The 11,783-nt window shown below is 63.6% G+C and overlaps 1 protein-coding gene and 1 non-coding gene across 7 annotated transcripts in view; both read right to left on the bottom strand.

Moving 5' to 3' along the window:
* Positions 1-211: 211 nt before the first annotated feature.
* NSD2 (nuclear receptor binding SET domain protein 2) overlaps positions 212-11,783 on the bottom strand; it is a 73,645-nt gene continuing 62,073 nt past the window's right edge. For 4 of the 6 annotated variants that reach the window (XM_065914484.1, XM_065914483.1, XM_065914486.1 and 1 more), the window contains 11 exons: positions 11,354-11,554; positions 10,437-10,616; positions 10,008-10,164; positions 9,675-9,880; positions 8,833-8,936; positions 7,442-7,711; positions 6,442-6,558; positions 4,559-4,700; positions 4,226-4,332; positions 3,557-3,761; positions 212-3,147 (listed from right to left, as the gene is read on the bottom strand). In XM_065914484.1, coding sequence (XP_065770556.1) covers positions 2,876-3,147; positions 3,557-3,761; positions 4,226-4,332; positions 4,559-4,700; positions 6,442-6,558; positions 7,442-7,711; positions 8,833-8,936; positions 9,675-9,880; positions 10,008-10,164; positions 10,437-10,616; positions 11,354-11,554 — 1,961 coding nt within the window. In that variant the 3' untranslated portion in view covers positions 212-2,875. Of the gene's footprint in view, positions 3,148-3,556; positions 3,762-4,225; positions 4,333-4,558; positions 4,701-6,441; positions 6,559-7,441; positions 7,712-8,832; positions 8,937-9,674; positions 9,881-10,007; positions 10,165-10,436; positions 10,617-11,353; positions 11,555-11,783 lie in introns of those variants that run through there. The other 2 variants (XM_065914487.1, XR_010660299.1) reach the window with 2 other exon arrangements.
* Positions 4,781-4,904, bottom strand: LOC136153132 (small Cajal body-specific RNA 23). Its single transcript, XR_010660366.1, has one exon. It is a non-coding gene; the product is annotated as a small Cajal body-specific RNA 23 (non-coding RNA).

Below are 11,783 nucleotides of genomic sequence, written 5' to 3'. Positions count from 1 at the left end.
CCCCGGACCTCAGGACGGTGTCAGATGCTCAGAGCAACAGACAATTCCAGGGCGGGACGTCCTGGCGTCCAGGCTTAGGACCCCTGCTTCTGCTGCTGAAGCAGGGTGCAGCTTTAATCCTGCACGGGAACTAGGACCCCACATGTGCGGCCAACCCCCTCTACCCTCCTCCCCCACCAAATTGGAAAAATTAAAAAAAACAATCCCACATAAAATAAGTTTAAGAAAAAAGCCTTTAAATTTTTTTAATACAAAAATACTCATACAATCTTCAATTTCCAACCTTAAAACGCTATTTCCCCCCAACCAGAAATTCTCAAATCTACATTTCAGTATATCCCCCCAGAAGTGAAGTTCAAGTTTTTAGTCTGTCAGAACTGGCGGTAGCACCGGGTACCCCAGAGCTGGAGCCTGGCCCGCGTCCATGCGCCGCTGAGACACCAGTGCGCGTGCTGGAGTCGTTCCAGTCCACGCCTCGCCAGGGCGGCGGGCAGCGTGCCGCCTGCAGACAGCGTCGCACGTCAACGCCCTCGTTCGCTACACGTCTCGTGGGATCAAGGGCCTGGCGCCTGACGGTCTCTGAGTGATGAGAACGGGCTCGTCTTAACTCCCGAGCGGGAGGTGGCTGGAGAAGGGGCTGCACACGCGTGGTGGTCCATGGGTCAGGGGGTCCTGCCTGGGACGGCGGCGGGGTGACCCCAGCCCCTGGGAGGACGGGGCGGGGGCCTGCGTCCTGCCCACAAGGAGCCCCGAGGCCGTCGGCACCCAGGGAGCCTGGCCACCCCCGTGCTGAGTCCTCAGGCCCGCGGGCAGCTTTGCTTCTGCCTCATGTTAACGACCAAGGACTGAGGCTGAGGTCCGGAGAAGACCGAATTCCCCACGTCCGGCGCCCCTCCGATTTGGGGCAGAGGCCTCGACGGAGGGAGGCAGGGGCTCTACCAGGAAGGGCCTTCGCTGCTTCTCCAGGCCCAGGTTCTGCTCAGAGCTGTGAACCGGCTTCTAGAGATTCTCAAAACTTAGTGTTATTTGCTCATTAGTTTATAGTAATTTTTGGAAAGAGGGCAACCACATCTAAAGTAAGTTTTCCAGTATTTCCTTCAGAAAGATCATAAAAGAATTTGGAAACATCAGAGTGACTCAAAGATCACAAAACTTGGCTACTGTCAAATATAAAAATAAGTTAACCTGTTCCCAAAGTGGAAAAGCAACTGCAAACCCAGTGGCGGTGCTCTGGGGGCAGAGGCTCCACCCTGGCAGGAGAGGACGGGGCCGCCCCCCAGGCCCGGCTCTGCAGGGCAGGGCTGTGCCCGGCCCCCCAAGCACAGGGCCTCAGGAGGTGACCTCCATCCACCCAGTACTCCTGAGTCTGAGAGAGCTCTGCATGGAAACGCCCCCAGCCCCCCAGAGACGGCGGAGACGCTGAGGACGCAGCTGCTTTTGTCTTTGGTCCCACGTGGTCACTCGTCCCAGGGTCACCAGAGAAGGGCCAACAGGATGCCTCGGTCAGCAGCTCCTGGTCTGTGCCCGGGAGGCCGCGGGAGCCTGGGTTCCGGAACAGATGCTTCCCGGGAGTCGGCTGCAGAGACCCCCCCCCCGCCGACGGCTCATCAGTGGAGCGCACACCCCGCGATTCCGAGGCGGGACGGTGAGAGAAACAGGCACCCTCGGGCGCAGTGTCCCGGGCAGGTGCGTGAACCGCAGGACAGGCATCCTCCGCGTGCTCTTAGTGAAAGGGTCAGAGAACCGCACCTGCCGGGTGGCCGCTCCCCTCGCCTGGAGACGGGCAGGCAGGGGGCTCCTGCTGCGCTCGTGCCTGGGGCCCAGGTCCACGCGGCGCCCCGGGGCATCAGCCGGCCGTCGCAAGGCCAGGTGTCCACGCCCGGCGGCCCAGCCTGAGTGCCCCCCGCCGAGCCCGTCCGCCCAGCCCAGCTCCCGCTGCCCCTGCCCAGGCAGCCTCTCCTTGGCCCGAAAGGGCTGTCCGGACGCAGGCTCCCCTCAAGCTCCAGGCCCAGCACCAGGCAGCCCAGGCTCCTCGGCGGGGCCGTGGCCACCGCTCCGTTCTGCGGCTGCGGGAAGTCGGGACGCTTCAGTAAACAAGCATTGCAGTCGGTGGTAGTTTGTGAAACAAGTTTAGCAAAAATATATTGAGAGTAAAAGCCAGAAACTGGTAAAGATAAACCAACCAAACCATCCACAAACGCTTCCCTGCGCGAGGGCCCCTCGGGGAGCCGCCCACAGGCCTGTGCTGTGGGGCCAGGGCCACAGACGGAGCCGCTCCAGGGATCCGCACGCTATGCTATTGGCTTCTAGGATGGAAAAGAAGCGTTTTGAGGAAAAACTTCACATTAGTACAAAAAAAAAAAAACCCATACAGCTGTTTCGTAAGCGCAATAGTCAAAACCTCGTTCCCAAGGCGTGCAGGGTCCCGGTCCGTGCCAGGCCCCACCCTGGGCTCCTCTCCTGAGTGACGCGGGCGGGCGGGGATTGGGCAACGTCATGAAGATGGGATGAGACCCTCAGGGAAACACTACCCTACCCCTCGGGGAGAGAAACGCATTTCATGTGCCAGTTAATCTTCAATCCTAAATTTGGCCTAGAACAGCGGGCACGGACGAGTTGAGGTTCAAGTGTGGCTGTGGCGCTGTGTAGTGAGGCTGTCTGTCCTGGGACGTCGGCGCCGCGGGGCAGCCGCGGGCCCGGACGGTCAGTGCGGGCGCAGCGGGCGCTGCAGAGATGGCTCAGTGGTGGGGCGCTCCCTCCCGGGGAGGCCTGTGCGTCTGTGCCGGGGGGCCGGGGGTGGGGGCCTCTGCCGCTGCCAGGCCTGGCCCTCCGCCCGCCCGTGGCACCCCTGGTCGGACCCAGCCCCAGCCAGGCGCTATTTGCCTTCCGTGACCCTGCGCCAACACCGCCGCCGTCGCCGCCGCCCCTTGGCCTTGCCGGGCCCCGCGCAAGGCTGCTCGGTCTTGGCGCTCCGAGCTGGCTCCGCCTGGAAGTCGTGCTCGCTGCAGTAGGACCGCCCGTCCTGCGTGGAGCTGAAGGCTGCCGCGTCCTGGTGCTCCTTGCAGAAGGAGTTGGGGCAGAAGTGGCAGAAGGCAGTGGAGGGTTTGCCACACACGTCGCAGTGGTGCCAAGGGCACTCCCACTTCCCTGCAAGGAGAGTGAGTGTCACTCACCAGGGCCGGGCCTCACGTCAGCTCCCACTCCAGCGAGACGGGCCCGACTGTGCACACGACTCATAAGACGGAAGAAGAGCTAAAGCTGGTGCTCAGAGGCCTGGCAGGCACGCAAGCCCTTGTCCGTGCCCAGGCCTGCGGCCTCCCCGGCTGCTCCCGGGACCGGCTGCAGCTGGGCCGAGCCTCGAGGTGCACCCGTGAGGGCGCGCTGCTCCGTCTGGAGAACCGCCGTCCGTCCCCTGGCCTGCCCCCACCCCCAGCTTCCCATCCAGGCTCGCGTGTCTGCCTCCCTCCGGTCTGGGGCCAGGGCCTCAGGGCTCCCTCCTGACCACAGCGGGCAGCACCCCCGCCCCGCAGAGACCCGGGCGCCCGCCGCGACGCACCGAAGGGCCGCTTGCCCAGGCCGAGGCAGGGCAGGTGGTAGGCCTTGGTGCAGCACTTGCGGTCGCAGAGGACCAGCTGGCCGCCGTCGCCGCAGCGGAAGCACTCGTCCTCCGACGGCTTCTTCCCTTCGCCCTTCACGCGGCGCCTCCGAGCCTTCTTCTTGCCCTTCTTGCCCTTCTCCTCCGAGGACAAGGGTGCCGACGTCTGCAACGGGGAAGTCGGCTCAGTCAGCACGGGGGCTGGGAGCCCGGGCAGGGCCGCGGGGGCCCGTCTGCCTGCTCCCCACGTGGCGTGCCCGGGCCCTGAAGGACCTTATTCAGGACGCGACAACACACCAGGCCAGCCCGCACACTGCAGCTCCAGGCCAGACGCCCGCGGCAACCCAGCAACCTCGGGAGGGGGCCGGTGTCCCGAGCCCCGCCCTTGCTGGCACCGCAGGGAGCAGGGCTGCTGCGGGCCTCACGGTCACGCAGCTGGGATGCAGGCCCGGGGAGGTGGGGCGGCAGCCACGGGATACTGAGGACATGGGTGCAGGCGCCAGGCCGGGAGCAGACCCGCCCTGACCGCACCTGGCCTTGGCTCAGGGCCCCAGACCGTGGTGCCCCCAGCCCCGCGATGCCCACGGCGGCCCGCCCGTGCCCGCAGACCCCGCTCCGGCCGCCACGCGCCTTCGGCCTGTCACCGAGGAAGCCGCTGCAGTTGGAGGCTCCGCAGCGACACACCGTCTTCTCGTTGCCCAGACAGTCCAGGTTGTAGTTGAAGGTCAACTCTGTCCCTGCGAGGACACATAGCACTGGGGACGTGGCCTCCCGTCTTCCCCAAGAGCCTCACAGCTGCGGGGGCAGCCCCCGGAGCCTCCCAGTCTGCTCTGCGGAGGGGACGCTCCCAGCGAGACACAACTGCTCCACCACCCCACACTCCTGACCCGCTACGCGGCCGGGGCCGGGGTCCTCTGCTTGCCCCTCGGCCGGGAGCCCCGAGTGCAGCCCGAGGCAGCATACCTGCGGGAATGTCGCACACGGCGAACAGGCCCACACGCGTGTCCCCGTTCACCGTCCACTTGAGGGTCTCGCAGTTGGGCTGGCAGCTGTGGTTCATGAACCGGGAGTAGTTCCCCTTGGGGCCGGCATCGATGATGCGGTCCTGCAAGGCACAACCCGGGCGTCACGGGCCCCCGCGGCGCATCAGCGCTCACCCAAGGCTCTGCCCCGCGCGGACAGCAGTGTTGCACTGGAAACCGTGGTCCCCCACGGCTGCTCAGATGGGACACCCCCAAACCAGTCCTGTTTCTCTGGCTCACGGAGGGCAGGTCAGCACCACGTGGAGAGACCAAGCGCTGGTGAGCGGGCGGCAGGGAGGGAGAGGTCGGGGGTCACCCCACCACCTAGACACACGCTGATGGGGCCAAGACGGACCCGCTAAAGACACAGACCGCCTGCAGGTCCAGCCAGGCCAACAGTGAGCAGACGGGTCAGAGGACACGTGACCGTGCGGGGGAGGCTGGCCGTCCCACTGCCATTCCGAGAAAACGCCCTTCTACCTGCCCGGGGAAGGGCCCTCACTGCCCGACTTGTGGGGTCTTAGTTCCGAGACCAGGGACGGACCCCAGGCCCTCGGCAGTGACAGATCCCAAGTGCGGGGCCACGAGGGAAGCCCCTCGCTTGCTTTCCAAGTCTTCACAACGTTTGGCCTCTTACAGTTTTGTTTTTTTTAAACAACTTTTAAAGGCATAGATTTATTTTTATTTACCCTGCTCAGACACTTGGTCAGGCTCATCCATGAAATGACCCGTGTCACACAGATCCTGGAGGACTCTCCCCAGGCCTCCTGTCTCTCCTCCACGCCTGCGGAACGTCCCTCTCCCATCTCCCCGCCTCTCCCACCCGGTCTCAGCACGTCTGCTGCGTCCAGACAGTTTCTTGGGAGCTTCTTCAGTGGCAGTAACTTCCTCTGTCACCATCTAATTTTTCTTAGCCCATCCACTGGGTTAATTTCACTGAATTTATGTTAACTCCCAGTTTTAACTGTTTTATCAAACATGCCTGATTTATTCCTCAGTATCTTTTGTGTCTCTAAATCTCCTTTTAAGGTTTTAACCATTTTGTAACATATTTAATACCCTCTTTCAGATCTGGGCCTCTTGTCCCAAATTCTCAGCAGAGCGAAGTCTCTGTGAGGGTCGTCTCACAGAGATCTCGCTCTGTTGCTCTGGCACACATTAGGGAGGCAGGGCTTTTCCTTTGATTCTCGCGGGAGAAAGGTGAAGGGCGGGCTGTCAGGGCTTCTCTCTGTGTCAGGAGGTGCCCTCAGTGAACGATCATCTCAGGGACTGATCTGTGTGTCAAGTGATCAACCTGGTATTTCTCACAAGATACAAGTAGTTCAAATTTAGACTCTGAAACACAGGGAGGCACAGGCCTAGGGTTTTCATTTCTAATGAAATAACCTCCCTCATCACCACCATACCCCAAAAGAAGGGGGGATGGCAGGGGGTGCGGAAATCGGCCACCTCCTGGGATGGCTGTGTCCCCTGGAGCCCCCAGAGACAGCTGGTCAGCAGGGTGCTGCTCCCGATGAGCCTGCTCTCCTCCACCCCCTCCTGTGGCAGGCCAGCTCAGCACCGTCTGAGCGCTGGGCCCCGCAGAGGACACATGCCCCCACCGCTGACGGACGTGGGCCTAAGACAAGGAGCAGACACTGGAGTCTCCCCGAGTCCCTGAGGGTGACCTCCCGAGCCCTCCTCTCTGGCCCCGGGAGGACTGCTGGTGCCCCTGTGCGCATCGGGGACACACGGGGCTCCCAGAAGTTCTGCGCGGCGTGCTCGGCCCCAGCAGATGCGGCGCAGCACATTCCTGCAGAGACGGGCGGGAGCCGCCCCCGTTACCTTGTCTATCGTGAGCATGTAGAAGTGGGTGATGTCGTTCTCGTGCGCACGCTTGATTCTCGCCATGCACTCCTCCTCGTCAATCAGCTCGCCCACATACTCGTTCACAAACTCCCCCTGGAGGCCAGAGGGCACCGCGGTGAGCAGCAGCCCCGCTGGGCGGAGCCCCGGAGCCCCACATCCCCGCCCGCTCGCGAGTCAGGCGACCACGCGCTCTAAAGGCTGTCAGTGAGGCGCTTCCCTCAGCACCCGGGAAGCAGCGACACGCCGGCCCCGCCCCCCAGCGCCCCGTGTCCGGGCACTGCAACCGTCGCCCGCCCCTGCGGACAGCAGGGTGCAGACCACCAGGCTTGCTGGTGAAAGCCCATGAGCCAGGGGTCAGGGCGGGACGCACGGGGCCGGGGCACCTGTCCTTCAAGCACCTCCCGACTTCTCTGTCCTTCTCGACACCGCCAGGGTCAGCCGCGGAAGCAGCCTGGACGCAGACGCCACGTGGTCTGTGTCTCCCCGGTAGCCTGGCCCTGCCTGCCCTGTCCTGAGACGGCTTCGCAGGAGCGACTCCACAACACTGCTCAGCGACCCTCCTGCCGCCCATCTCAGGAAACCTTTCACTTCCCGACGGCTGCCGTCAGAACTCTGACAGAAGGCCGGACTCGTGGAATTTTAGTTTTACTTCGGTAAACATCTTCCATTCAATGTTTTATAATCTTCAATCATAACAATTCAGAAACCCTTTTTGAAATCCTGTTCTCAGTGAGTGTGAAAGCAACATGAGCAAGTGAAGTCTAGGAGAAGGAAGTGGTGAGTGAACCCTGGACTCACACACACACACGCACATACACACGCACATACAGACATGCACACACACGTGAACAAAAGTACATACATGCACCCACACGCACCCACACATCAATGCACCCACACATGTACACGCCGACATGCTTGCACACATGCACACACACACATGTGCACGCACACACACGCACGTGCGAGCGCGCACCTTTCTGATGTCCCTCTTGGCCACCAGGCCCCAGCCCTTGCCGTCCGTCTTGATGATCTTGGTCTCGGGGTACTGGCGCTTGGTGAAGCACTGGTTCTGGCAGAACTCGCCCGCGGGGCAGACCTGCGGGTGGCACTCGAACATGAGCATGCGGTTCAGGCACTGCGAGTCGGAGCCGCAGGGGTTCTCGTCGGTGGGCTTGCAGTTGCACTTGGGGATCTCGGAGATGTCCGCCGTGTGGACCTGCACCTTGCCGTAGGGCTTGTTCACCTGCGGGCGAGTGAGAGCCGCGTCAGCCTCCCGCCCCTCCTCCCCCCGCCCCCGCATCCCCCTCCCCCCGCGGCCCCGCCCCCATCCCCTCCCCCCAGGCCCTCCCCCATCCCCTCCGCCCGCGGCCCCGCCCCCATCCCCTCCCCCCCGCCCTCTGCCCGCGGCCCCGCCCCCAGCCCCTCCCCCATCCCCTCCCCCCGGGCCCTCCGCCCGCGGCCCCGCCCCCATCCCCGCCCCCCCTCCGCCCGCGGCCCCGCCCCCATCCCCGCCCCCCCCTCCGCCCGCGGCCCCGCCCCCATCCCCTCCCCCGGCCCCTCCTCCCGCGGCCCCTCCCTCAGCCCCTCTCCCGGCCCCTCTTCCCCCGGCCCCTCCTCCGGGCCACCTCTGGGCAGCACTGTGCTCCACAGAACCCCCAGGAGGGGCGAACAGCCACGGGACCCTCTCCTCGGAGCGGAAGTGCAGGAGGAGGGGGCGGGGCAGCCCCTGGCCTCCTGAGCTCAGAGCTAACGCAGGAAGGCAGCAGGGGAGGAGTGGACAGGAGCAGGAAGGGCAGCCGGGAGGCCACGGTGAGAGGCGCCTGCTCACTGGCACCCGGGGTGGGCCGGAGGGGCTGGAACAGCCTCGGGCCCCCCATAATTCCCTTCCAGGGGACTCATCCCAAAGCGAAGGCTAAATGCGCCTTAGTCACAGATGCTGACCACAGCCCAGGTACGAGGAGCCAAGACAGAGCCCCTGACCTGCCTCGAGGTGGAGCACGGGCGCCCACCCTGGTGGCGCGGCTGGCGGCACGTGGGAACACGGCCCCGCCCCACCATCGGAAGGTGCGTGTGGGCCGGGAGCCCCGGCCGAGCCCTGGCTGGGCCGACCACCTCCCACCTGGGCTTGTCCCCGCGCTTGGCGGCGACGCGTGCTCCGGGAGGAGGGCCTGTCCGCTCGCCCCCTGCTCCAGGCAGCCTGGCCAGCACTGTGGCTCTACGGCTGGCCATCGGGCTGGGCGCGGACCTCCTGTGCAGAAGCCCTGCCCGCAGTCAGAGGACACGTGGCCAGTGACAGCATCGACCCCCGCCTGGGACGCCTGGCGCTGTCCAGGAGCAGGAGCCCAGCCCCGTCAGGACGGTCACCTTGATGTGCTTGTAGGGCGGGGGCCTGCGTTCGCTCTCCTGCGTCTCTCGGGCTTCCCTTTGAAGCTTGATTTCACGGAAACGGGCTTCGGCTTCTTGCAGTGCTAAAGTCAGTGAAATGCCAGTAAAAGAGTTTAACAAATAGATGCGTCCACCCATTGCGGTCTGTATGTTAATGACTTTGTCTAGACTTGCATCTCTAGTCTCCTTAAACCAGGAGGAGGCCACATGGCACCCACATAGACAGGGGCACAGGACCACCGGCCAGTTTAAGAAGTGGGGGTTCTGCAGGGCCTCTGGCATGGGGGCTGACCCTGCCCTTGCCCAGTCCCCCGCCTGGCCCACCTCTCCTGAACAACCCTGGAGAAACCTGGGTGGGCCATGTGCAGGGGCTGGGCGGGGGGGTCGTCTCCCCAGGGGGGGAGTGCCCAGGCCCCACGGCCCGCCACCCTCACGTGCCGCCCTTCCTGACCCGTGTCCCCCAAGCGAGGCCAGCACTCTGTCCCCTCTGTCCCCTGCCCGGCTGTGGGGTGGAGGCGCCTCTGCGACTACTGACGGGTCAAGGGAGCCCCGAGAGCTGGTGCAGCAGCCGCGGACTGCAGCGTGCTCCCGCCCACATGAGGCAAGCCGGGAGAAATCCCTGCAAGCTACTACTAAGACAGCCTCCTGAAGAGAGCTCTGATGCATGCTAGTGGAGGTCACCACAAGCAAGGTTAGGAAACCTATTAAACGTCACATCTTGTCCTCTGCCTCAACAAACCCACAGAAACCAAACAACAGAAACGCAATCAGGATTAGCAGAGGCCCCCGAGCACCGTCCCCAGCCCCGCGGAGCCCCGTACCGTTTTTGAAGACTCTTCCGATCCCTCTGACCCCCTGGTAGCGGCTGCCCCGGTCCCCCTCCATGTACGGGAACACTCGCGCCTGATGCGTCCAGTAATAATCTTTAGACCCAAAGAAAAACACAGGGAATTCTCCAACCTCGTGCTTCATTTTCTGAATATTTGGGGGGACATTTTTGGGATGGCAAACTTCTGCCGGCCACCATCTATTATAAATATTAAAAACAGGGTTCACAGACTCTTCAGAGAGAGTGACAGAATTTCAGTGCGTTCAGCTCTGTAAAGGAAAAGAAGACAGTGACCGCGGCGGCGGGCGGGCGCCTCCTCCCCCACCTGTAGTTCCCGAGCTTCACCCAGATGATGTCCTGGAAGTGCAGCTTCTTCCCGGCCCTGCAGTCGTTGCAGAACCAGCTGCCGTCGGGCATCTCGATGCTCAGGCAGTCGGGGTGGAAGGCCGCCGGGCAGGCCTCGCAGCACAGCAGGCTCCCCCCTGCAACGAGGGCGCCCTTAGCCCCAGCCCCGCCCTACTCCCGGAACCTGCGTCACACAGGAGCACGCTTTCTTTTCACCATGAAAGCCATCCCCTGAGTCTGTGACACGCCATGGTTAACTCAGAGACCACGAATGTGACTACGTGGGCAAACACGAGCCGCCAGAGGGTGGACAGGGCTGGAGAGGTGTCACGGCCGGCCCTCGGCGTGCGGCCCGGGACAGCCCGGAGCAGCCACGAGCGTGCGCAGGGCCGGGGCTCGGGGGGCTCACCTTTGGAGCACACGAAGCACCAGCTCACGTTGACGTGCGCGTGGTGCCTCTTGCCCTTCCGGGCAGTGAAGTGGTTCGTGCAGATGATGCTGTTGGACGCAATCACCGAGCAGCCCGCGGCCAGACACGCATCCCCTCCGTGGTAGGCGACGGGGCACCGGACACACCGCAGCATCTTACCTGGAGCGGACACGCCCACACCCCACACCTCAGCGGGGCAGCCGGGCCTGGGCCTCCGCAGGCTCACGACGCTGCTGCGGAAATACCCCGGGGGCAGCGGAAGAAAGCAGGGACTCGGGTGGGAGGGTAAGAATATCATCAGGCACTGTGAAGACACATTTCCTTAAGGCAATGGTGATTCAACAAGGTATCAGAAAACTGTCAAGCACTTAGTGCTGTTTTCTAAAATGACGTCAACCAGGGACTCTCAGCCTGGGCACTGGGGCCCAGCGGGGGCCTGTGGGGGCTGCCCTGTGCATGCCAGTAGGGACCCCCAACGCCTCCAGACGTGGTCTGACGCCCCCTGGAGCGCACGTCCGTAGCCAAGGACCGCTGGTGTCAGGGAGCAGACACCCACTGCCCTTGAGTCCCAGACGCCACACAGCACGACACAGATGGGACTGGACTTGAACACGCTGTCCTCACACATGAGGCCCATCAAAGCCCAAACAAATGACATCTGTCACAAGCACTCAGGCTCCCTTTTCTAAAGTCAGCAATTGTTAGGATGACATTCAGGGCAGGAAGGAGGGAAAACAGCAAGAAAAACCGTAACCCCACTCACGTCCAGTCAGTGACAGAAGGTATCTAAACCTACGGCGGGGCAAAGCTCTCGGGGACAAGCCTGACACTCCCGTCCGCCGTCGACGGCCGGGACCCTGTAACACCCGCGCGGAGCTTCTCCTGCACGGCTGTACCTTTCGATGGCCTTGGGTTCGAGGGGTTGGAGGCGTGGCAACTCAGGCAGCTGTGAAGCGGGCATCGGAAGCCCCGGCTCTCGAACACCGTCAGGGGGAACCTGCGCACGCAGGCCTCGTGGTAGAACTTCCCGCACTGCGACACCACGCAGCGCTTGACGTCGCTCTGGCTCTCCTTACACACAAAGCACGAGTGGATCCCTGGCGGCCGGGGCGAGAGGGGCGCACAGCGGGGCTGAGCCGCCACGCCTGGGGCGGGCTCTGCTCCTCCCCCAGCCCGTCAGCCCTCAGGGGCCCTGCCCCCGGGGTCTGACCAGGCTGCCGGGAGGGGCTGCGCCCTCCAGCAGGCGAGCAGCTGCAGGAAGGGGCTCTCCAAGAAACGCTCCCCGTCTCCTTCCGAGGGGACGACCCGTGAGCACTAGCAGGGACG

This window comes from Muntiacus reevesi, chromosome 22 (genome assembly GCF_963930625.1).
Source record: "Muntiacus reevesi chromosome 22, mMunRee1.1, whole genome shotgun sequence".
Classification (NCBI taxonomy): domain Eukaryota; kingdom Metazoa; phylum Chordata; class Mammalia; order Artiodactyla; family Cervidae; genus Muntiacus; species Muntiacus reevesi.
The sequence above is the reverse complement of the archived record's forward strand: the minus strand, read 5'-3'. Positions and strand labels throughout refer to the sequence as shown.